This window comes from Glandiceps talaboti, chromosome 15 (genome assembly GCF_964340395.1).
Source record: "Glandiceps talaboti chromosome 15, keGlaTala1.1, whole genome shotgun sequence".
NCBI classification, from domain to species: domain Eukaryota; kingdom Metazoa; phylum Hemichordata; class Enteropneusta; family Spengelidae; genus Glandiceps; species Glandiceps talaboti.
The window spans coordinates 20,448,267-20,476,228 of record NC_135563.1 but is presented as its reverse complement, the minus strand read 5'-3'; the positions used below and the strand labels follow the sequence as shown (position 1 = coordinate 20,476,228).

At 35.0% G+C, this 27,962-nt stretch overlaps 1 protein-coding gene across 1 annotated transcript; it reads right to left on the bottom strand.

Moving 5' to 3' along the window:
- Positions 1 to 1,158: 1,158 nt before the first annotated feature.
- LOC144446440 (uncharacterized) lies at positions 1,159 to 22,920 on the bottom strand. The gene is made up of 11 exons (XM_078136201.1): positions 22,818 to 22,920; positions 20,562 to 20,726; positions 17,723 to 17,776; positions 15,587 to 15,691; positions 12,899 to 13,015; positions 7,177 to 7,349; positions 6,337 to 6,409; positions 5,564 to 5,648; positions 4,789 to 4,933; positions 4,027 to 4,118; positions 1,159 to 3,008 (listed from the first exon to the last, which is right to left on the bottom strand). Exons 1-11 carry the CDS (start codon positions 22,872 to 22,874, stop codon positions 1,831 to 1,833), a joined length of 2,244 nt encoding a protein of 747 aa, XP_077992327.1. The 5' UTR covers positions 22,875 to 22,920; the 3' UTR covers positions 1,159 to 1,830.
- Between the last annotated feature and the right edge of the window lie 5,042 nt (positions 22,921 to 27,962).

Here is a 27,962-nt window from a genome sequence, read left to right as displayed (position 1 = left end):
TAGGAACACAGTGTAAAAATAGTCAATTATTTGTAACCAGTGAGTCTTGCATAATAATTTATCATTCTGTTTCACTTGTAAGTTGTAATTGCAATGGTTATCCTACATTAACCAATACCACTATGGCACGATTAATTTCAAGAGACTCACAGAGACATAAAGTATGGCTATTATCATACATATAGTAGCTTACATATATGGGTGATAGCAGTGACTTGGTAATGTGTATATGATTACCATGTACTAAAGATAGTTGAAACACGGTACGTCCCCGAAATGTACACTGGAAATCTAAACACACAGCTAGCAGCATAGATCTTCCAATAGATAGAATCACTCCTACTCATCAGCCTCTTTTACGGTACCGTTCATTTCACAGTGTCGTGAAAGAAACATCACCTCTGGTTTGCGAGAACTACTGTGAGTGTAATCATATCAATGTCTATGGTAGCTATAATAAGTTTCGTTTGTTTCTGTCTTAGCTAGTTGAAAGTGATTTTGCTGGCGTAATATCACATTCCAAGATGACTCTTAGGCATATGATATTGCTCCATGTGAGTAATAACTTGGAAGTTTGCAATAATATCTGGTAATTTGAGCGATAAAGTAAAATCCCATGATAAAATGACTGAATGATTCACTGATTACAAAAGTAATAATCTTCCTCACAGTGGTGTTCCTTTCTTGCTAAATAATACTTAGAACTTTGATATAACAACTAAGGAAATATTTTCACATCCACAAAAATAAATATATTCTAACAAGTAATAAATACGACTTAAATACATTATATATTTTGTACATACAAAAAAGAGAAACTTTTGCACTAGATGTAACAATGGTTCTAACTGGTTGTCAGAATTAGAATAATTAAATTCCATGGCTAATTAGCCAATCAACAATCACATTACATTTTTAGACGATGAGCTATCATTAATGCTGAAAACCCAAATATAACTTGTAAATAATTCCGATATCAAGTTATGTAAAAAGTCTGCGGAAAGCAAGGTTTACAATTTTTATGATGTTAGCATTACACTGGTATAGAAAGATAAGTTTTGCATTGGTAGATTGACGACGCTTTGGTCATCTAATAAACATACTGGGAAAGTCTGGTAATATTATCTCTATATCTAGAACATTCAACCACAACTACAGTGGGCTCCCTGGTAAAATGATAAACTAATAAGTTAAAGTAAAGTTTACATACTAATGACATAAAATATTGATATATGATATATATAAATCAGTACTCAATATACAAGTTCACATCCCAGCTGCATTGATTTCATGATGATCTTGTTAGATTTACTTAGATATGAGCTGTGTCACTTGTTTCTTAGATTTAACTATTTCTAGAAAGTCAATTTTAACAGTAAATATTTCATTGAAAGTCATGGATGTGACCTGTATGGCCCCTAAACTGTAGGTTACAAATACTAAACACATTGTAAATAAGGAAAGGGACACATTTGGATTGTCTGGAAAAAATGGAGGAATTTTTCAACTAAATAATATTTGTCCTAATGTCAAATTCTACAACAATTACCAACACCCCAATCTTTAAAATTAAAACATTCCAATTACAAATCATATACCAGGGATCATTTGTACCCTATATTTTGTGTGGATTGCTTGGCTAATCATGTATAGCATCCAAAGTAAAACTTGTAAGATGTATTGCAACAAAACCCAATCATGTAAATATTTACAATGTTCATGTTGGCAGTCAGTTATATATATGTTGTAGCTAGTGGGGGTTTGTATCTAGACTACACTTCAACATCTTGTGCCGGTGTTGCTGGCAGTGGTGCTGGTTGTGGATGTTGTTTAGACTTCCACATCTCGTGCTGGTGGTGGTGGTGGTGGTGGTTGTGGTGGTTGTTTATTCAACAATGGTGAGCTAGGTCTGGCTGATTTCTCTCCATCTTTATTTTGTGATTCTGTCGATGTCTTGTGTGTTTTCTGGATAGCTAGTTTGTTAGCCACATCATCAAAGATATCCTCTATGAGTTCACCAACTTCATTTAATGTCTCCTGGTTTTCATTCATATCTGTTGACTCTAAAAATGGATTTGAATTCTGTGCTTCATCTGAAGAATTTACACTTTCTTCTTCGTCAAATGGATTTGCACCTGGTTCTTCATCAAATGGATTCACACCTGGTTCTTCATAGAATGGATTTGCACCTGGTTCTTCGTCAAATGGATTTGCACCTGGTTCTTCATCGAATGGGTTAGGCCCTTGAGTTTCATCAAATAGATTGCCACTAGATATGTGATCACTTAATCTAGGTGAAGTATTTTCAGAGATTAAATCAGCACCTGATGTTTCTTCCCTTGTATCTGAGTTGGAAGGATCTATATTCTGATTTGCTATGCAGTCTTGTATACTATTCTTATCAACAAATTCTCCCTGTGTTACTGACTGACAAGCTGCAACATCTGGTGTCACATCAATGTTGTTTTCCTTGATACTAGTTTCACTCTCGCTCTCTGTTTGTTTTCCAATGACATTATTAGTACCCAAGTTGTTGTCGTTAGGAAAGTCATCAACTTGAATCAATTCATCAACATTGTTTTCATCATGACAAACAGTGCTAGTGTCATTTGTTTCGTCTAAAAGTTCCACCAAGTCAACTTTTGTTATTTTCTTAGATATCTCTGGTTTTTCACTGTGTATGGAATTTGAGATACTTAGTTCCTCTGTCTTTTCATTTTGCACTGAATCTGACACACTAGAGGTATCACCTTGAGGAGATAACAGGTCTAGATCCAAGGACATGAGACTGTCTGTATCACTGCATGTAGTTGTAGTTTGACTTTTGACTTCATGCGATGGACTTGCCTGACTACTAGTTGGTGGTGTGGTACCATCCCGACTACTAGTGGGTGGTGTCATACCATCATCTGACTCCTGATCACTGGTGGCAGCTAGTCGTGGTGTTAATGCTTTAATACCTGCTTTCATCTCTTCGTTTTCAGCAATCACTGAGGCTAATGTTTTACCTTGGAACGAGAGAGAGGATAAAAACACATTAAAGAATATACTACTAATATCATATATAAAAGATCTAAGCATCAATTAATATCATGCAAAGGGATTCAGGGGTTGCCAGGCAAAATTCTGGATTACAGAACAAAGTGATTCATTCTCAACTTCATTCTTTCAAGGCTGTTAGAGTGTGTTACACATACTTGACAAATTGAAATAAGACAAAGTTCCACTTTCTTATGATAGGTGTGGCAAAGTGTCCCTTTGTTTGTTTGCATTGGAATATATTTAAGGCTACATGTATGAGTGAGAATGTGGAGGTGTGTGTGCATGCATAAAGTTGTGTGTGTATGTGAGTGTGTGTTGGGGGTGGGGGGGTTATTAGTCACTGGGGTATGTATGTGTGTGTGTGTGTGTGTGTGTGTGTGTGTGTGTGTGTGTGTGTGTATGGGTAGATATGTATGCTTATATGTTAGTGTGTACGTGTGTTTATTACGTGCCTCATATATTCGACCACCTTGCATTACATTGTTTTCTATGGAGAAAATAATGGTGATCTAGTGCTCCATATATTATGCTACTGACTGAAATCAACCCAGAACTGTTTTCTGTATTGACTGAAATCAAACTGGAACTATTTTCGATAGATATAAAAAAGAAAGTTTTTGTTGTAATACTGTAGCATAGAATGGCATTGGAATATTAAATTTGTATACAGCAATACATCACAACAGTTTATCAATGTAACTTTGTTCTAATGCACAATCATTGAGTATGATGTCAATCATGCCATGATTGACAAACCGAACTATTTTCCCGTCAAAATTATGCAAATGAGATTGACAGCGTAACAGCACATCTAAATATAGTAATCTGTTGTTGTTTTTATAACTCCGCTACATGTCGTGCTGAGTGTTATCCTTGCCTCAGGCATATAACCCAATACCAAGGCAATAATATATGATGTGTCTGCACATGTTTTTGAATTCATGCACATATGTCAATATATTAAACATTTCTAAATCCAATTACCTTTCAATTGACTTGTAGGCAAATTCCAAAATCCTGATACTTCCAGTGTTTTTAGCTTCTTTTCAAGTTCTGCAACTCTCTTTCCTAGAATCCTGTAAACACAACATGAAGTCAACACCTTGTGAAACTGTCAAAGCAAACATTAGAAAGTTTGATTGTGCAGCAAATATATGAATATTTATTAGATGTACACTGAATATTCATGACTCCTTTGAGTTTCTTTCCTTCACATAAATTAGGTGTTGTGAAATCATGAAATGATTCAACTTTAAATCATGATTTCATGGTATATAGTATTGTTTACATCATGTTACTAAATCTTACAACTTTTAGATCAAGTTCATAATTATGTCTCTGATGACAGACATTCATTTTGCAATTGCTTTCATTCTCTCTCTCTCTCTCTCTCTCTCTCTCTCTCTCTCCCTCTTTCTCTCTCTCTCTCTTTCTCTCTCTCTCCCCTCTCTCTCTCTCTGTCTGTCTCTGTATGTCTGTATGTCTGTCTGTCTGTCTGTCTGTCTGTCTGTCTGTCTGTCTGTCTGTCTCTCTCTCTCTCTCTCTCTCTCTCTCTCTCTCTCTCTCTCTCCTTATAACTGTTTGTAGAAACTACTAATTTCTTTGTGTTGGATTCAAACTGGATGACAAATTGATGTTTTCTGATGGTAGACAATGATTTTATAAAAATGTTTCACTGTATCAATTTCTTCAAGTTTGTGTGAATTATTAATTCCACTGTGTTGAAATTCAAGCTGGATAACTTACTTGTTTGTATTTCGTTGGTGATTTAAAGCTAAGTTTTTGTCGTTGACTGTATCCAATAAAGCTGAGGCTAAGTTCTGTAAATCTGCTACAGAAGATGGTGTGGCAGGAATGCCTGTACCTTTACCCTCAGCCAATAGTTGCTGAACTGAAACATTAACAATTATTCTGATATCAACATATATTCAACATCTATATCCATATCTACATGCAGATTTTGATTTACATTCAAACAAATATACTAAATACAAATTTGAAATTTTGATGAAATTACTGATTAAAACTACAGTACACATTTCTTTTCAAATTATTCAAATCAGAATATATCAGATGTAGCCATTTTGTTGTTGCATTTCATTTCTTTGATAGTCAAAAATTAATAATGAAATGGTCCTATTTCTCTACAATTATTATCATCCTACTACTAACAGTGTAGCTCATTTTAGTCTTGTTTTGTATATTACATGAGGTTTACTTCAAGACTTGTGATCAAAATAAAACATCAACTCAAGAGCACAGCCAATCTATAGCGCCCTCTCTAGACTACATTTATGATATCTATTGTTTTCAATACTTGGGCTGCTAACATCATTTATGGAGGTATTTCACAGCTTCTGTTTCCAAAACCAGGACTGCTAACACCAATAACGTTTTCCAATATGAAACAAAAACAATCTTGAAAGTTTCCTGCAATCCAAGCTGTCCTGTATTTAATGAAATCAACTGTAACCAGTGTTTATTTAAGGCTACACAACTGAAAACTTTAAAACTTTCCTACCTTGTTTTTGTGAGATTACAACTCCTCCTGTTCGATTACCTCCTAATTTCATGGTTCCTTTCCCTCTTCTTCTGTCCAATGCATTCTACAACAAATTATACATGAATCACACATCATTAGTTTAAAACTTGTGTCTGTTCTGATTGTATGAAATTGTCAAAGTATACATAAATATCACATCATCTATTTAAAACAATGTGTTGACCATTCAATCATTGTAAACTAAATGAAAATTTGCAGAAAAATGCTGATAGGATGTCTAGGTTCACATATGCTTCACTAAGTAAATAAGTTGAAAGTAAGAACAAAAAGCATGAAAAAGATATTCCAGTCACAACTACCATTTTTCACTTGGAATATCCATTAAGAGGCATATACTCATATTACATGTACACTCGCCCAGAGACCCGTCTTGGTATTCCTATCTCCAGAAGCTCTCCACACCAAGCCATGGCAGAGTTTAGAAAGCTCAGAAATATGTCTTGAATTTAAAATTACCACCAACAGCTTTGCTAATATCTAAGTGATTCTCTATATTGACTTAGGCATTTGTAATTGGCTACTCTCCTAATTTAATTTTCACACTTGGCTGCATTTACACCATAGGTTTACATACCAAGATCAACATAGATTTTAGCAAGGCTTTTTGGTGGTAATTTTCAAATTCAGAAAGTTTCTAAACTGTATCTGCCTTGGTTTGGTGTAGAGAGTTGTATGTAACACCAAGATAAGTCTCCGGACTGCAAATATACATGTACACTATATCAACTTACCTTATATTTAGCAAGAGTTTGATTGGCAAGATCTTTTTCTTCCTGACACTGCTTCAGTCTTTCCTTTAAATATCTGAAGGAGACAGAATATAATAACATTTTCAAGTCTTCTGTTTCACAAACATACAAAATAAATCTGGTAGGGGTGTTAAATATTTCTATGTTTTGAGTTTGACAAATTGATAAACTTCGTTATTTTATTCCAACTGAAATTATCAACTCTACTACAAAATCTAAAAATACCCAACATAATAATAATCTCCTGTGATTCATTTATCAATTGTCATTCTTATCTAGTGTGTCACTTTTTCATTCCATAGTTTAATAAACAACACAGCAGGCTTATGACTTCCTCCACCTCAGAACAGTACATCTTTAAAACCTCATTGGTTTCATACACCATGTCAATTTCACAGTAAATTCACTTTTTTTTTCACCTATCCACTTTATTCCCATCAGACCTTACATCAATACGTGCGTGCATATATGCCATTGAAAGATATCACATAGGATTTTATGAGGTCAAAGTTCACACTGAAAATTTAAAAGTCCACGGCAATGTACCCTCTAAGTCATTTTCATGCACCACTGGCACAAAGCGATTTCTTTTGACCCTCCAATATTTGGTGTTCCCTTATCCCTTAGTATATGGTGACCACCGTGTCCTGTAAGCTAATTTGATGTGCAACTGATGCACAGACATTTCTTGTAATGGATCAAAATTTGGTGTTCCCCTATCATACAAGAAAATCCACATTTTATTAATGAGGGGAGCGTGACATGACATATCTTTAATACAGTCTAACTATACTAAACTATAAGTATAAAACTCTGACGTACTGGTTCTCCATACACAGAGCATCAATATCTACAATTCTCTTCTCATCTCCACCAAGTATATAGTTCAACTCTTGGTTCAGTCGTTCTGCCTTTTGTCTGTAGTGTTCCTTCTCAGATAATATCTCCTCCTCATCATCTATTTTAGCGGTCAGTTCTCTGTCCAGTGAAACATTCTGAACAAAAAAATTCACATCAATCAAAAATTCATATTAACAAAATTTCAGGTGTCTGGCATTATTGAAATTCTCTATTGAGTAAAATAGCCTGTATGAAAAATACAAATTTTTCAAACATCTCCTTTTTTGGGAAATCAGTTCTGTACATTAAGTTGTAAATGAGATGCACACAAAAGTTGTATTAAATCAGTATCTCATTTAGAAATTTTCTATTGTGAGTTTAGGATTGTTAATTCGTGTACATTTAACTATTCTGGCTAGCTGTATTGTCTGTGACCAGTGTAACAGCCTGTACTGGGAGATCTAAATATATATCCAAATATTGCGTTTCATGATAGATTGTGATGTCTGGTATCCATTGCATGGCATTATATTAAGTATGATACCATGAACATCTGTGCATAAACAAAATATTATTTCAGAAGATTGAATGTACAACATAATACTGTTGATGAGATGTACACACTATGATATGATATTACATGTATGATGGATATGATGTATAATATATATACCAGTGATTACTTGCATTGGTTTGTGTGATTGCTATCAGTACTTGCACTACGATGCAATACCAATAACATACTGTCAACCTAGATATTTTCACCAATTTTTTTTATAGTCTTAAGCTAGTTCTCAAAGACTAATTTTTACAATGTGTTCAGATACAAGAAGACATATTGGTAACTACTTATTTATACATTTTTGTTTTCTGGTGAAGTAAGTGAAAATAAGTCTATAACGAAAACTTTATAGTATCGCATGCCTTTATGTGAACGAGTGTGCAATTGTTGCCATGTATGCGACATCAAGTGAATGCGTTGTTGTATGTTTTATGAAAATTTTTGCTGTTTTATGTGTTAATAAGAGAACCCCACAGACGTGTTTGTGCTGGTGTGGGCATTTGCACTCATGCTTGCTTTCTGTTGCACTTTCTTTCACTATGCTTGTCAAAGTATGGTTGCATCGAACACTACAAACTTGACTAATGTGAACAGCCTGAGTACTCTACATGAACAATTATACCAAGCAGGAGCCAAGCTGAACAAAAAATATGGAATATATAACCTGGTTGTTCTATGTCACGACAACACATGTCTCCGTCACTGGTTCTACTGTCTTCGAAATATGAGTCAAAACATTCAAAATTACCATTAGTTTCCCCAATTTTTCTTTGCTATTACTGCCCCTGGTATAATTATGTTATTCTCCAATATTTTTCTTCATTCAGCCGGAAAATTCTCATGACCTAAGGGCTGTCACTATTCGTCTATCGACTCATAGTTACAAAGACCCCTTAGGTCACTCGTATTTCCCTTGGCTGAAGGAAGAAAAATATTGGGGAATAACATCGAATTACACATCATGGGACTGTCATGTTCCATAGCATACTACTTGTGATGAAATATACACACGATGACATTCTACCCTTTGAAATCAACTCGTTATTAAACTCTAACCCTCCCACTTCAACTTTCACATATAAAAGGTGACACAGTTGAAAGATAATAATAATACTTCGGCCCAACAATATGGAAAAAATAATGAAATCCCAAATATAATAATAAAACTTTGGCCCACAATATGGAAAAATAATGAAATTCGCTTAAAGGAATTAAGGTTGTCGAGGCCTACAAAATTAGTTGTCAAGCACGACAGTCAGTCCAATTTCTAATATGATCAATAAATCTCGATAAATATATTTTTATATCATTTTTAAAGTGTATCCAATTTTAGGTTGATTTGAGCATTTATATATTGATGGTGTATACTTGAAAACAGACTTGCAAGACAGATACTTTACTGAAATAATAGTACAAAGCAAATAATAGCTTGGAATTTGACATTTCACATTTCACAGTAATTACAGTGTACATAGATGCAGCGTTATTTTGAAAATTTAGGACAGGAAGGAATTGATAGAGCAAATATGTGATAAAGATAATGTAAGATTGGGATTTTGAATTAATTTGCATTAAGTGGCATAGTCTGTGCCCGAGGCCACATTTACAACTAAATACTGTCAATGTATAATACTCCACCACATACGCTAAAGTGGCCATATGGATGAGGATTGGGTATTTATTTTGGATTTTTAATTTATAAAACTATTTTATCATACCTTCCTACTTGAAAAATCAATGTGAAACAACATATGCCAAGTCCTTGTGTGTAACTCGATAAATGGCAAAAGACTGTTAAGTGTGTAAAATGTTTGTTATTGTACGTAAAATAGCAAACTTTCTTACACATTTTTTTTTTTAGGCTTTTTGCAATGTATTGAGTTACATACATGGACTTGGTCTATGTTGTTTTGCATTGATTTTTTCAAGTAGGAAGCTATGATAAAATTGTTTTATAAATTAAAAATCCAAAATAAATACCCACTCCTCATCCATATGGCCACTTTAAGACTTCTACAAACTATACCTGAGTTGAGACTATGATAGCAGTGGTTAATATGCATAAAGAAGCTTGCAAAGTAAAGTTGGACTTTTTATAATTTGGTTCCTATAAAATATGTCATAATGTTCAGTTTGCAGAATATATAAATATCTAGATAGAACTCCAGTTGTTAACCCTAATTCAAAAATATTTTAGTTGTTGGAATTACCCAATAACAAAAATATATTTCAATGGCCTAGTTCCCACATGGAATTTGATTCGGATTACTTATTATCAAACTAAGTCACTTGAATACTCAAATAAGTCCACATCAGGCCTAACTGGTCTCGATCTGATTTGAATTACTTTGATCCGAATCGAAACCACCACCCAGCGTAGTCTTCGATCTGGATCAGTAATTTGAATTTGATACGAATTAACAACAAATATGGACAGGTAAATTGAGTTGTATCCAAATCTGATTTTGTAGTATGGACAGGCTTCATATGTCTGGAATACTTTGTTTCCCTCTTAAATTCCGGTAACCTTTAAAACACATACATACTTACTACTCTGGCAACTGAGGTCTAGGTTTACTAAGATAGACACACACTAAAACTATTGTTGTTCAATATGGTAGATTTCATGAGTGGCTGATAGCGATGTCTCTGTTGTGCAGATGTAATCACCTTGTGATTAAAAGAATACAAATACTGGAAAGCCCCAAAAGTGTACACTTCAAGGTCACAGGAGTCATCAGAAAGGTCACCTTACAGTGAGTACAATGTCAATAGCTTATAATATCAACATGTCACAACAACAGTTTCAGTTTGTGTCTATCCTAGTAGACCAAAACCTTGATTGCCAAAGTAGTAGGTATGTCAAAACTTGGCAGGGGTGAAAAGATCATTTTGTGAACTGGTGGTCCCCTGACCAGTGCCTTAAAAAAATCCAGTGGTCCTGCTGAAAGAATTAGTGGTCCCAGGTCTCGCTAATGTGAAACATTAAATCTTACCTATGAATCTGTATATTAAGACGACTTTTTAACATAGTTATTAACAGTAAGGTACTGGTCCAACAGTAAAATTTGTGTGGTGCGCTCCCAAAAAATTGCTAGTCCCGGACCCAGGACCAGTGGATTTGTTCACCCCTGCTTGGAATATTCTTTTGAAGGTTTTCTCCATAAATACCTAATTTCCCACAATAATCATCACATGATTTGTTCAGCTGGTTCATATCTTTCATGGGAAGTAACTGTAAGCCCATATTATACACAAAATAATTAATGGTTGATAGTCAATGAAAGATGACAAAGTTATATCTAAACAATTGAACTTTTTAAGATAAACATTAAGAAATAACATAACATTGGAAAATGTTCTGCTTTCAAATGTCAAATTGGGTTATGAATGAGAAAACACAATTTTGCTTGAAGTGCATCAATTTTGATTTGTGTTAAAAAATTTCAATCCCAAACCTGAGAAATCTAGGCTTGTCTGTTTCAATCTAATTTTATTTTTTGCTAGAGGGGGTCTGTGTCTGCAATTGATGGTGTTCAAGTTATAATAAGAGTGAACATGATAGCCAGGAATAAGATCTAACCACATTACTAGGGAGATTGATGAGAGATGGGGTAATTCACATTAACTCTACACTAAACACACGATGGGCAAATAGACTGCATTATTTAAGATGTCAGTTTGTATAGCAATTGCTTTATTTATTTTACTGTAATTAATCATCAAAGTATATGACTAGAATTTAGCGTGTCCTTAAAACAGCTTAATACATCTTACACCTGTTCAGTAAAAGTAGATTTGCTTGGTCAAACAGATAAAATGATCTTTGATGTGTCTGGCTAAAGTTTACAGATGGTGAAGTCCTGCTTATTTCACTGGAAGTTTGCCATATGTGTGTAATAATCAGTAGGTAAGTTATAGGTCTTGGGACTCAGTCCAAACATAATACGGAAATTAGTTTGGTTTGTATGGTGATACACATCCTGGACTTCTGTATATACCAAGTAATAGATTAGTAATGGTTATCAAATTAAGAATAAATACCACAATAATACTGCTTAGCTAATATCCGTACTGTGGTTTCATCTCTTTGTTTTGTCCCATTTACTCAGAGGTAACAGATACAAATATTTATGCCAAACACAAATTCAAATATAACAAATCCTTCATAAAGGTCTAACTTAAGGGGTAAGTATGGGGATTTGTACCTTTCAACTGGGATATTACCTGCTATTTTTACATTGGGTAGATCAATATCCAATATTCATTCACAAATGCCCATATTGGGACAGTAATATATGATATTTTCATCATCATACAATATGCACAATAATCAGATATTATTCCCCAATATTCTGTTTGTTCAGCCAAGGAAAATATGAGCAACCTAAGGGGCCTTGTCACTACGAGTTGCAAATCAAAACCTTTACGTCACAAGTATTTTCCAGCTGAATGAAGAAAAGTATTGGGAAATAATACCAATTATACCCGTGCAAGCAATATCTATGAAATATCTGGAAACGTACTGGTGATCTTGCACGTTTTACTCATATTTCGAGTACAGCAGAACCAATTATGTAGATACACATTTTCATGACACAGATGTGTGTTGTTGTGATGTAGGACAACAAGGGTGTCAATTCAATATTTTTTGTCCATCCTGGCTCACAAATGGTATAAATGTTCAACCCCACTTTGTAATAAAGATCACAAAAAGCCAGAATGTTCATAGTCTAAATGCTATTCATGGCATCAAATCTTAAGAGCTATCTTTTAATAAAGAGATGATTTGATACCACGGGTAGTATCAAGACTAGAAAAGTACCTGTCATTTGAAAATAAAAATGAAGATAAGTACATATTGTGAGATGCAGTACATGTACATGTGGTGTTCATTTGGAACAAGCATGTACATAGTATATGTAATGCACAATAGTGTTATTTCTCTGTTATCATAATAAAGAAAGGAAGTAGTTGAGAAGAACCAGATTACTCATCTATGTTCACAAACAAACACTTGACTCATCAAACAACAACAACAACAACAACAACAACAACAACAACAACAACAACAACAACAACCGATGATAAATGGTATATTTTAGTCAATAGATGCAAGTATGTTGTTAAACAAGTCTGTACCTGTTCTCTCAATTCTTCAATCTGTTTGACCAGTTCTTCTCTTTCATGTGCTGGGAAGTGCCTTGCTCCAACTCCTTCATCCCCTACCCTTTGTCTGGCTATGTTTTCTCTCAACAGCTGAAATAACAGTCAACAAACAAAAAAATTCTTTTTCTTTATGCTACTCATACTAGGTGTTCTGTAATGGAGATCTTGTCTATGTATGTAGCACTTCCTAAAATGCAAAGTTGGTAGAGGTGTCTATGTATATAGCACTTCCTAAAATGCAAAGTTGGTAGGGTTGTCTATGTATATAGCACTTCCTAAAATGCAAAGTTGATAGGGTTTATTTATGATCAGATTGGGATTCAGGTGTCGATGGTTTGGTAATAACAAAGTGTCAATCAAACATGTGTTATAGTACACACAGAGCATGCGCATCATAACATGGAAAGTCTGAACTATTTGGTGGGATCACATTACAGGCAGCTGGAAGGAGTTAGTGACTGGACAGGAAGCGTAGGTCAATATTTAGAATTCTGATGATACTTTAACATAAATCTCATGATATTATCCACTATGATTCTAAAATTGCTCACCCAAGGAATTTCAACAGACCGAGTGAACAAGTCCTGATATCCAGCATGATTCTAAAAGTACTGACCCAAGGAATTTGAGGAGTCTGAGTGGACACGTCAAGATATCCACCATTGACGATGACTCAGACTTTATCCTTCCCTGTAGTGTTGGGTTTGTTTTTAGTGACAAGAGTTCACCTCATCAAAACATCTGTACACCAGAGCATGCAAACAAAGTACAAATTTACAATCAAATGCCAACAGAGTCATCCCCTCCAAATGTGCAGATCAAATAAATCACGCATAGTAAAAGAGAAACTCTAAATTATGAGAGTAAGGAATGAAAACAGGCCTTCACATCTTGATGTGTGGCTACTTATGTCACATATCTACTGCATGGATAAGGAGAATTCAAAGTGAAATACTAGTACTTTAAATTAAACACATCATTTCAATGCTGTCCTAACAACATTGCCTATTTCTTCAAATGTACTTTCTTGTTCAATTACTTCTTAAATTCATTCTTTGGGGCCAAATTACAAATCATTTTCTCTCATTCAAGGAAAGTGGCACAAACTGTTTGAAAACTTTGATAATAAAATGTAGTGTATATTAAAGTTTGTATGTGAATCTTTTCAAGTTTTTGAGAATTTTTTTATCTTCCTCTTTCAGTAAGTTTTAAATAAGACAATTTGTTCCATTCACACATTTGTAAAATAACCTTGATGACAATTTAGAATTAAAAAACTTTTACTCCATTCTTGTATCATATTTTTTTTAAAGCAAACCATAGTATGCAATAAATGACTGAACAGTAGTCCCTGAAATAACCTGGGAACGATTTTTAACATCACTCGATGAAAACAAACTAGGAAATAATATGGATATACGAAAGGAATGCAAAAGTGGATGAAAATTTACTTGAAATATACAAAATCATACCTGAAATCTACAAAATTATGTTTTGAAATCTGCAAATTGTGTCTGAAATCTACCACATAATGTTTGAAATCTACCAAATTATGTCTTGAAATTTACCAAACGGTCTTGAAACCTACAAAATTATGCTTGAAATCTACCAAAATATGTCTTGAAATCTGCAAAACTGTGTCTGAAATCTATAAAATTTGTGAAATTGTAATGAACAAGATTTATATATTTGGTACCTTTCAGAGAAAGCAGAAATCTATTTTTGTACTGTAGCGGAGTGATGGAAATAGCCTAACAGTTTGACTTATGTGAACCTCTTTGATGATATAGCCATTATATCTGATGGATCTACTTACTGCTACATTGATTTGTGTTGAATAGTTTACATAACTACTAATTACTCCCAGACATTTCACTGCAGTGATATATTTATCAAATAAATGAAAGGTCATTCATTGTACTATGTGTTCTTAACATAGATACCTTGTCAGTTTTGTATGTGTGAATGTCTGAGTTTTAATTTGCTATTCTCGTACTGTTCTACGGTTTCATTGCACTGTCTGCAGTTGACACCAATTCAAATGTATATCAATGACACCTGGAAATGTAACATGTGCATACAAAACAGAACAAAACAGTTTGATGGGATGAGTATTTTATGCATGATTTATGACATCTTTACATGTGATCCAGTAGAGGTAGGGGTGGGTTTGGGGGTCAGGGGTTAGTTATTTGCTTTCCTTGGTATCAGCATGTGGTCCAACATTAGCTGTAAGCTGACTGTACCATTGAAGGATGGGGAGAGGGATGGGGGTTATTTGCTTACTTTCACATCACAATGGGATACAGCATAAGTTGGAAGTTTACTGCACAATTAAGGCAGTGGGGCGAGGGTGGAGTTTTTTTTAATAGATATTTTCTTACTAATATCAGTGTGCTGAAAATTGGCTGCACTATTGAGGGGAGGAGGATGAGGTAGGGTGGGTTGGAGTGAGGGTGGGTGGTTGTTATTTACATACCTGAAATCAACATGACATCCAGTGAGCCACTGGAAGTTGATTTTATATTGAAAGGCAGTGGGGATGGGGGATTGGATGAGGTGGGGGTTATTTGTTAACTTGATATCACCATGTGATCCAGCATAGGCTGGAAGTTGACTGTGTACCATCGAAATGTGCAAATGCGATACTTATTTCCTTACCTTAATATCACCATGTGATTCTGTTAATTTCTGTTTCAAATCGTCTGATTCCTGTTGGAGTCTTCTGTTTTGTGCTCTTGCTTCAGAAAGTAACTGTGCCAAACTCTGTCAAATTAACAAAATATTGTTAAATGTTCATACTCTTATCTAACGAATACCCACCATTAAGATTTCAATCTTTTAACTTTTCCTTATTCCTTATTTCTTTTCAAATTTTCATTTCAAATCAATCCTTGCCTATTTACTACAATCAGTAAAATTTGGAAAACTGCACGTCATGTTGACCTAGTTTTTGACCAAAAGCCACAAATAATTCCTTGGCGTTTAAAACAAACAAACAGCATCAGCTGTTAAAATTATTTACTTGCACTGACTGGGTCTGACATGAATACTTACATCCTGAGTCAGTACAACCTAGTCTTTGTTTGAAAATGTTGACCAAACATAACATGACAATGACCACCGCTAACAGGTGATAGCTGATGGAGATTTAGTTGAAATATTTAGATGAAGAAATAATTAGAAATACTGTCCAAACATATTGAAGTATTGTTCTATATTAATTAATTTTGTCTGCATTAGCCCTGTTTGTTAGGTCTACATGTATATTTTACTGTTGTCTCACCAGTATTACAGATAGAAACAATTGGTACATTTGTTTGGCATGCAAAACTTATCTGCATTTGGACAATACATTTTAGCATCTCTCATCAGAATTATGATTTGTGCAAGATTCTCTCATATTTTTGCAATACAGCGGGATAAAAATCATGACAAAATCAAACACCTATCCAAATCTGATTAAAATCTGATGTGGTGAAAGTGGTTAGATGTCTTTATTTACATCTGTTTTGTTCCGGGTGATCGCTGCCTTCCCACATCTGACCCTGTGTAATAGAAAATCTTGTTTGAATCGCAAGGATCTTGAAAGGTTTCTTCAACCAATCAGCATGCTTGTTTCAAAATCGTTCAGAGAGACGGCACCGCCACCAACGGATTGTACCATCAACTAGGGTGCCATGCATCCTCCATGTTGACCTCCACAGTGTGTAAGGGTACGTTTGTTTGTTTGATTTTTCAATGTGCACAGCTGCCAACGTACTGCTCATCCTGATTGGCTACTCAAAACCGCGAGATTCAAACAAGATTTTCTATTACACAGGGTGAGATGTGGGAAGGTGGCGATCACCCGGAACAAAACAAATGTCACAAAACAATGGAAACAAAGGTAAATAAAGACATCTAACCGCATTCACCACATAAGATTTTTATCAGATTGACATATATCTCATCCTATAAACATCTAGCATGCAATAACAATATTACAGCTACAATATGTACATTTAATCATAAACCCATTATTGCTTTCAGTGTAATTCAATAGATATTCTTCACATCACACCCTGGCACACTTTGTCCAAATATGGCAAGTGGCGTGCTTGTTGATATCCGTTCACTCAGTGATTTGTTGGCTTTCATTGTTTTCTCACTATCTTTACATTTTAGCATATAAAATAATGTTTCACTATCAATTTATGTGGTGATGTGACTCATAGGGCATATGATAAACCTCTTTACGGCCTGGATATTACTTGGTAGTCCTCAGTAGTATGGCTTCCACCGTACAACCTTGGTCCATAAACTCATATCCAGGCCATGATAAAGATTATTTGTGCCTATCAATGGGGAGGTTTACCCACCCTCTTCACAAGCAGATAATGATAGATCTCATTCATAAATATCCATCCTGGGGTTGTAACATAATGACTTTTTGGTGACAAATTTATGACTTGATCAAATCGATCAAAATGTCCTGATTTCCAAGGTAAACACCAGCTATATTGTTTAACAGTTTCATTCAATACTCATCATTTCTGACCCCTATGACATGGTACATTTGACACTACAGGACTTACAATATACTGATGATAGATGTTTTACATTCCGAAAGTTTATAGTTGACAGTTTAATAAAATGAAATCAAAACTATGCAAATCATAAGAGATCTGTGTTCACAGTGTTAGTGTGTGGTCATTTCCATTTCTAATAAGTACAAACACTAACTTGTGCAAAGCTATCTGAAATTCCCTATTTAGTATTTGATAATTGTACACACAAATCTAAGAATCGACTCACGTGACTTCTCCTTTCTGCTACGTGATCATTGTCTGGTGACCATAGTCCAAGTGCCTACAGATAAATCAAAGAGTGTCATGATCAGTGTTCCCTCTAAGTTTTTTGAGACTCAGTAACTTAAGGAGAAGGGATAAAATGGAAAGGGTGACATGGCAGCTTGTGCTTGCATGGCCATGGGAAGATAGTCCATAAAGGGGTATATCCCCTTCCGGCCAAAGGCCAAAAACAAAATCATATGTTTATTTACAATATGAAGCTAACACTTTTCACCTGCTCTTGGATGCTTAATAGAGAGAAATAAAACTCTATGACAATATTTCATTTAATCATTAATTATACTTTATTTGTATATATTTTCTGTTTCATTCTTGATTCTTGGATATAAGGTTGTGCAAAACATGAAATTTGACTGTGACAGCAGACTGAGACCTTGCACAAGTAGCGCACAAATAACTTAAGCCTTAGTGGGAACATCTGGTCATGATGTTCCAAAACTAGCATCTTTTTCTCTAGAGTCTCAGCATTCAGTGAAAAATACTCCCAAGCAAAATTAATGATTTCAAAAAATATTCAAAAATTAAAAGAAATGAAACCGTAAGCCAAAAAGGAAATTCTTTTTTGGGGATACTACTTCAAATGTTATTTAAGGAAGAGCATGGGTAAAGTACCAACAGATTCAAATAAAAGAGTTTCTTTTATTATATTGATGTGTGTTACATTCACTGTAGATTTGCAAAGTCATGGATACAAGACAAATATTGTAAAAAAAAATCTTGATTTTGATCCAAATAAGCCTATAGGACACGTCCTTGATTTCACATTAAAGAAGAACAAATTGATTAAAATTGAAAGCTGACAAGGATAAAACAGTATACATCAGACTGTCTTTGGCACTATACAATTTCATGAATCACAGACTCTATGGCAGTGACTATTGCACCAAGTATTTTGTTTGGACATTCCTGCTGAGATTTTCATTAACCTGCTGTTCCTCCCACAGTGACATGGTTTGATAAAATACTAACCAAACAAGTTTGTACAATTAGCTACTGATTTCTTTATAGATCTCTGTATTAAATTTTAATTGAGCTCCATGCATGGTGAGTGTACAGTATCAACATATACTATGAGATTTAAAAAACAAACTACCAGTAGTCACTTGTATCAAGAGTTAAACTACAAGCTCAATTTTACTTGCAGAAGAGATTTGTTTGTGACTCGACTCTGAGTTCATGTTGAATAGAATTCTAATCACAAAGTCAGAACATTATTGAGAATAATCTAAACATTTTCACAAACGTTTCATCTTTAGGGGTATAATTTTCTTATTCTGTATTAAGTAATTTTTTTCTATAACTGAATGAAATTTGACAAGGCTTCATCACATGAGGGTTTATTTTATAATGAACACAGACATATCACTCCCATATCCTTCCCATAGCGATAGCCATAGGCAGGGTTTTGATATGATAAACTAAAATAGATGTATGTATCCATAATAGAATGACGATGTTCATATCACTTTTCTGAAATGTAACGTTCTATTCTATTCTCTTTACTTCAAAATATCACATTTCTTTACTCTGAAAATCAGACCTGTTAATTGTTTAATAATAACACAAGAAAATATCAGTATAAACCATATAAAAGAGTTTATTAAACAGAGGAAACAAATAAAAACACAAAACAATTCATCATCTGTGCCATTCATTAAAAGGAAAAAAATGAACTGTTCATGTTATGTTAGGCCAGATCTGAACATTTGTCAGTGTCATCTCAATTTGTCTAAAGTTGGTCTATGTCCCTTTAATGAAATTAGATACTGAATATTGTAGGTAAGAAATAAGAATTATGTCATAGTATTAAAATATTGTACATGACTATGTGTACACACAGACAAAAATAATAACCTGGTACAAAGCTCACATTATAATTTGATCATTTTTTCAATGTGCAACATTTTAGTTTTTTCATAGATGGGCCCAGAAATGAGTCATTGTCAACAATGTTATTTACATTTGTAAATCTTTGTAACCAAAGTATACATGTATTACATATTTTAAGAAATTTAATTCCCACAGTTGCAATAGTACTGAAAACACTGTATAATATTACCCCCCCCCCCCACACACACACACAGACCTAAAAAGTTACAAGCCTTGATACTTCCACAACTCCCTGTGTAGCATTCAGCTTGTGTTGCAAATAAATGCATAGGATGAAATCCCTGACCTTACAATCTGTCCTATCAGGTCCCCATTTATACAGCTAGGCTGCACAACAATGATTCAAATCTTGCCCGAGACCCTGAGCCAATCATTGAATCAGAAACAAATGGGCACAGCATGGCTAAAACCAGTAATATGTCAGATTACAACACAAGGCAGTCCTTCTAATTACTGTATCAATGTTTAAGGTTAAAAACAAATGGTATGCCACTGTATACCCTTTTTCTAGTTGTTAAACACTTTTTTGTCAATTTTAAAAGTATTTCGATATTTTTATTGACCATCACAATTTCTGACACATCAAATGAAGATGTAATGGATCGATGATATTTTCACTGAAAACTATTTAACAACTGCTTGAACCACTTTCACCATGTCAACAGTTGATTGGTGGTCCTCACAACCCAGCCCCCCCCCCCCCCCCCCCAAAAAAAAAAAAAGAAAAAAAAGAAAAAAAAAGAGTAAAAATGTACATTAAGATACTATTGCAGAGCCAAGGTGAATGATATTATACATGTAGGCCATTATCAATATTTCTCTTGAACACAGATAACAGAAAACTGGTCCAAACCACTGAATTCTACAAAGCTTGAACAGATAGTTTTACTCACTTTTTCTCTCTCTTCATACTTTCTTTTTTGTCCATGATACTTCTCTCTCAGTTGTTCTGCCATCAACTTATATTCATTTCGTTCACCTCGGATTGTATCTAGCTCTTTGGATAAAATCAGCAACCCATCTTCTTTGCTCTTGAGTCTTCTTTTACATATATTGAACTAAAAAGAAAACATCCTTAAAATTTAAGGTAGCAGCTAACAAGAACCAATATTCTGTGGGAATACAGGTAGCAGCTAATTAATTCAAATGTTCAAATCATATCATATCATATCTTGTGTACAAACAAGAGATGATAAGACGAGTTGATATAAGTCAAGATGTAGTTAGATAATCCTTCATAAATGAAATATGGGACATTCATCTTTCACAAAAACATTTACACCAGAGCAAGTAAATGACAAATAACTCAAATACAACTGCACAATTTTTATATAAAATAAACACTGAATTACAGAGTATTATAAGGAGTAATCTGAGTTCCATGATCATACACAGCAGAACTTGCAATTGCGAAAACATAAAAACACTAAAATATTACAGATAATGGTAGCATAACATTTGATATTTATTCTAACAGCACACATGATAGAAAGATTTCCGAAAACTGTTCTTCCTGGCCTGAAGCACCAGCTAGCACTCCTACAGAAGCTGACCTTAGGCACCAGTAACCACCTCTGGAGAAGTCAGTTGGAGGTCAGGAAAGGAGTGTTCTCCTCCTCAAGGAGGAATTCAATATGTTTATTAATCTAGGGCCTTGTTGACTATATGTCAAGGGCATGATGTCAGGGATTTTCTTATTAAAATCTTAGTTTCAAATGAAATGATTTATACATTTATTTCCTCAGTCCTAATTAAACACATTCGATCAAATATGGTACTAACAGAAACCTGACCCTGCATGTGGATATGATATACAAATGACTCAATGGCATTATAACTTACACACAATGTCCTAATATATCGGTCATGTGTATAAATAATGAACTGTGCATATTAAAGTTATCACAAATAAATAAATTTGAGTTCAGAATTAATTGTCAAGGTGATAAACATGTGCCAAGTCCTTGTGTCTAACTCAATAAACTATAAAAAATTACTAAATGTGTAAAATCTTTGTGCGTACAGTAACAAACTTTTTTACACATTTTTTTTGTTGGCTTTATGCAATGTATTGAGTTACAAACACACACTTGGTCAATGTTGTTTCACATTGATTTTTCAAGACGGAAGCCATGATAAAATTGTTTTATAAATTACAAATCTAAAATAAATACCCAATCCTTATCATATGACCACTTTAAAAATACCACAGTCCATACATGAAGTTGCCAATACTCTCAGTATGCACATTCAATATTTCTACCTCCTCTTCCATATTCAAGTTACAAACATTTGCTTTAAAGAAGTCTTACTGTTTATACTTTACATAAGGGTATTTTGTACACCAACTTTAGCTGAAAATTTTACCTCGGTGACAAATAACGGACAGCAAATAATATAATGTTGTCAACAATAATTCCAATGTTTTCTAGAAAATTGTGGATGTATCTTGTACTTGCTCTGTGAAAATATTGGCTTTCTAACATTGTTCATATTTTAAAAAAATATATCCATGATTTGTCATATTCACAGTGGGACATTATATGATACAAAATATTTTACCAGCTATACACTATACATACGAAGTTGAAACTTGCCCATTTACACGTGTCACACCCTGTAGATATGTTTTCGAAATCATTTTGGAAGTATGAAAAGTTTGCTCGGTACTGCAGTTTAATAATGTTGCATACCTGCATGTGTGTTTACTCTGCACATGACATCATCATGTTTGTGTTTGTGCATGGATGTGTTAGTCTCACCAATATACCCATACTAACCATATCGGTGTGTGAGTTCGAGTATCAGTGTGTGGTGTGTGGTGGTGGTGGTGGTGGTGGGGGGGTTAATAACATTGTCGTGACAAAGTTAACAGAATAATCTCGTCAAGTACTCTGTTAGCATCGGTAGTATGCCATAGCGGCAATATATGCCAGCAAAAATGTCGTCTTAGTACTAAAATTATAGACCATATGCCAGTATTACTGAAAACCACAGACAAAATCAGCGTAACCTTCAGTATGTACCGTGTACGTACGTAATGTACAAATATGAGGGCAGCTCAGATAGAATTGTGTCCAGACATTTTATGAAATCTAAAGGTAAATTTTTCTACAGCCGTGCTTGATACATATAATATTATGTTTTACCTCGCTGCAAAGGGCTTGCCAGTCCCTGTCGCTTCTCACATTTAACTGTTTTGACATGGTTGGTCACTTGTAGTTCATGTTTCTAGTGACATCTCGACAAAATGGCAGCCATTAAGACTCCTTATCTCTCTAATCATTTCAAGAATTGAAGTCGTCTATTCATTCGACCATCGTTAGATGGCCACGATTGAATACCTCACGCTTTAGACGTTGGAAGTAAAGAGAAAGTAATAATCATCTCGAATTTCTGTTATTGGTACAGGAAATGAACTGCAAACGAAAACCAAGTAATTGAATAAGTAGTGAGTTAGGGGGTATTTATTTTCCCACAATTCTATTGGGGTCAGTCGGTAAAAGTTCCCAAGAAGTTGACCAACCACTCGCAAAATGTGTAGCTCCATGACTGTGATTCTCCTGTCATTGCCTGTAGAAGTCTTTGAATCAAAACGTTGCATCTATAATAGTTATTTACATAAATCCGCACGATTTTGGCTCATAAGATGTAAATACACCGTGTATCACTGCATACTGGTAAAGTTTCCAAGCCATATCTTTCATAAATAGACTCGCAATATTCGGTCATAGCACCTACACCCTTCGTTTTGTTGATTGTGGGTTATAGTGTTCTCTCAACACTCTGAGTGATGAGCCTAGGTGTTCATCATCAGACTAAATGTGATGTTTTTAATTGAATCATCCCTCCCTCCAAAACAAATGTGAGGAGGGTGTTTTGCTGTTTTTGTGCCCTCACACTGGTAGGGAAGGATATCTGCCTTCCCTCCTTCCCTCCCACTGGGTTTCAACTTGCCCGCCAGTCCACTGCTCACCCAATACAGAAAATGATTTGCCCACTCCCCACCAGGAAAATGTTGCTATCCATTTAACCATGGAAGTATACTTCCATGATTATACCAACAATTAATTTTGACGTACACAATGTGCGCCCCTCCCCTCACAATTCCACGATATATATATATATATATATATATATATATATATATATATATATATATATATATATATATATATATATATATATATATATATATATATATATATATATATATGGGGATCGTAAAGTTTGTTTTCTGACTTATCTATTGATCAAAAAAAATAAATGTAAATAGCCAGTATGTTGGAGTCACATATAACTTTGAAAAGGATAACAGTCTGTCACACCATTTCAAGTTAATAATTTGTACACAGTCGGTGAATTGTGACCAAAATTCAGACTGTTCTGTTCCACTTTCTTATTTGTATCAATGAATGTGGTTAGATACATGTGTATCAATGTAGATGATATCCAAGCCAATCGTTAATCCATGCAATAAGCTTCTGTATAGATGATTTACCAATCTTATCACCTCATCCATGTAATATGGTTATGTATATCCAATACTGTCTCAAAGCAATCTTGTTTTTTAAACAGCAAGTCATATGTCATTTTAATTTTTAGTAAGATCTATTAAGACACTTCGCAATGCAGAAATTTGAAAATGTCGCTCGTTTGTAAAATATCATTTGTATCGGGTCCCTGACAACATATTGGAAAACAATGGTAAATATAGTTTTCACGTTGTATGCCATAAATTATTAAACTATAAATCGACTCGTGTCTGTTGAAATTCACAACAAAGTTATAATTGTTTATCGATGTTCACCTGTACGGTTGGAAGGTCAGCAATAGTTTCAGCAATAGTTTCGACTAGAAAGGCTTCTACATTTACACATCTGGAAAGTTTTCAAATACTAGTCTTACCTTTACAAGTCTTGAAAGGTTTCATCTATAGTGCCACCTTTAGGAGAAGGAAAAGGTTCGTGTTATCCTGTTTTGTTAAAATTTACAAAATTGTAGCACGTACCCATTTAAACGCTAACCTACGAAACTAAACTCTGAAGACAATCATATATGCTATTACAAACACACACACACACACACACACACTTTGACAATGAGACAAAAACAAGTGACTTTTACAAAACCAATTTTAAAAAATGAATGCAACATTCGTGTAAATGGTCTCTTTCATTGCCACAGCCAAAATACACCGAATGCCGACTGTAACAAAGCATTGCGGTGTACAGACATCATGTACTTGGTCACCATAATGTATGCAATTAAGGTCTTAGTTTCGACATAGAAAAGTTGGATCACCCATACAGAAGAGCTGACTCGACTACCAAATGGTTATTGTGTTAGGAATTAACTACATACTGACTCACAAGTATCATGTTTTCTGCTTATCTGCGCTTTGACACGTGTGAAGTGGTAAGAAATCTAAGAGTGGAATAGTAGATCTTTGTTATACATTTGCAACGTAGGTTTTGTCACGGTGTTTTCACATTGACACTGATCACAATCTGAACAGACGGGGGTAGAGAAATTCTCTGTTAAGCCCATATATCAGTTACTCGGTTTTCTCGACTATGAATGGGTTTGGTAAATTCTTCCCCTGTTCCTTATTTCCAACATGGCTGTCATTAACACGTCACCTCTTTGATAGGCAGGTGACAAACACCGATGGTAGTTACGCACTTAACCAAGACTTGGCTCTATAAGCTCTATAAGGGTGACATTTTAGAGATAATCACACTTTGGGTAAAAGAAAACATGGTGTATGGTGTCGAATTCGTGTTCGTTTATTGGTATCATCATTAGCCTTCCTAACAAGACCCCTAACAACTGTAAAATTGGGCTATATTAGTAACAAACCACACCCATTATGGATTATAACCTACCAAATCCGAAAATTGCCGGGCAATCGAGCTGTATTGATTGAGCTGAGAAAATATGCACCTTGTTCGCAACACAATATGTCAGAATAATTATACACCTACAAACTTCGCTTCATCTCTACTCTTTCAGACCCTGTTTTCGATTTCCATAGGCGTGTCCAACATACTGATGTTAAACAGACAATACCTTCACTAGTGATAAATCAACTATATTCGCATTCCAATCTGATCTTTTTCATGTATGATGTGTTAAAATGAAATGAGAACAAACTTGTTGTTACACGTTTGCTAATATCCACCCCACCCCCGCCCCCAATTAAACGATGTGTTATGCAGAAATCGGTGACGAAGACGCCGAAAAAAAGAACGATCACACATTTAATTTTGTGAATATAAACTTAACCTTGTTGCACACCAAATTATGTTGATTCCTTGGGTATAAACCAAGATGTCATGATCAAGTACGTGTAATATGTTGCAGCAAATTTGTATAGATATAAAATAGATGGGGAGAGGTGGGGGGGGGGGGGGTCGTGATGATCTTTTATTGTTTCACTTGTATTTGTATTTGTATTTCTTAAGTCGCACTTTTTCGCACTTACATAATGTGTATGGTCGATTGTGTACGGACACTATTATTGTTCGTTGCTGTTTTTGTGCATTCACCGACAGAATTTGAAGCAAAAACATATTGCAATGTTCATAGAGTTGAATTGGTGTTCTAGTGCACTCAACGATGAAACTGACAAAAGTTGAAGAGAAAACATTACTGTGTGGATGTTGTGGTCAATAGCACTGGAGTAGAGGATTGTGGTTAAACACACACACTAACTATCAATCATACTAAAACAGCATGTGGAACTTGATTAAGAACTTAGCAAATTACAAACAATCGAATGAGATTTCAATTGATCAAACGTCCCCTTCAAAGTCAAAGCCAACTAAACCCCGTTTGCTTCAAGTGTATATATATTCCTTTAAATGTGATTAAGAGGACAAAAGCAGAGGAAGCCGGACCATAGCCGTTCATTAGCAATGTAAACCTATACAACAAAGCCACTAATAGCGCTATGTAAACTCATTGACAGCGTCGTTTTTGTTCACATATCTGTACAAAGAAACTTGGGGCTTTTTACCATGTTAATCTATGTGTTGTACAATGCCCTTCGATTGAATTTCTTTTGTGGACCTGCAGAGGAGTTCCACTCGACTGTACTCATAAAACGTTTTGTTGTGATATGAGCTTCCTTGCTTGACCCCCTCATTAAAAGTCGTTGGGGCTAAGGGGTCTCTAGCCGACTGTAGAATTGAACAAACTGTGTACACCTTGGTATAGGTAAGTTAATACCAGCAGCTCTGTTCCAATGACTATCATATAGCAAGGATACAATTAAAGGGTCGGTTAAAATAAGTAAGTCTAAAAGCATGAAATTCCTCAATGTGATTGGGTTTGTTCTTTGACCGAATCACAGTTTCGGTCAAATGTTGTTTACACCCGTATACTCTACATGACAAAGTACCACCTCGTCATACACAACTTGAAGAACACTTAGAGGAAGGGTTAAGCAGTCTCAAGTGGGCTTGGTGATTTTTCCATTGTCCACATCACAAAAGACCAACGGAACCTCTGCTAGAAATACTGGCGTTTCACTCATTGAACAACTGGCGAGCACTTGTATGGTATCCGCGATCGGATGCGGATGCCCAAGAAACTGGCATTACGTTTACGCACGATATCTGTCAAAGCGTTGGATGTAATTTGGTAATTGAGAATATCACGTGCTTAAATAACACCAAAAAGAGGGGATATCGTTTGCTATTTTTTGAAATTAGGTTAGATAGGGTGACGAAAACACCAACAAAAGACGGGACATATCTTGGCAAATCTAACTTTAGGATCTTAGCACGAACGATTGTTGAAGTGGTAACTAAATTAGTCGTCATCACTCTTGCTAATTTCCTATTTATCGCTGCAGTTAGAAGTCTTTATTCTAAGCCGCACCTTGAAAGAAATTTTACAACAGGGCGAGAAACTTTCACTTTCGTGGGTGCCACAGTGACTGTCACTCCATTAACTTTCGACACGTAATTTCAACCCGCGCCTCAAAAGTCGTCGACAGCGAGGCATCTTCGGGTTGAATCTGAGACATGCCCTGCCCTCTCATTAAACTTTCTTTAATCCGATAATGAAGGCGACCCAAGAGTCGTCACCAATTTGCATACCGTTAAACGAGCAGTCACCAAAAGAAATTCCCGACTCGAGTTTGAAAACAACTGAGGAATGCACGCATGAAACGGTATAATGAACCTGACTAAAAGTAGCCATGAAAGCGAGCTCCAGCTAGACAAAACATGAAGCATTAACGTGTTACAATTGGCAATTTTCTTCCCTCCTTAGGTATTCATCCA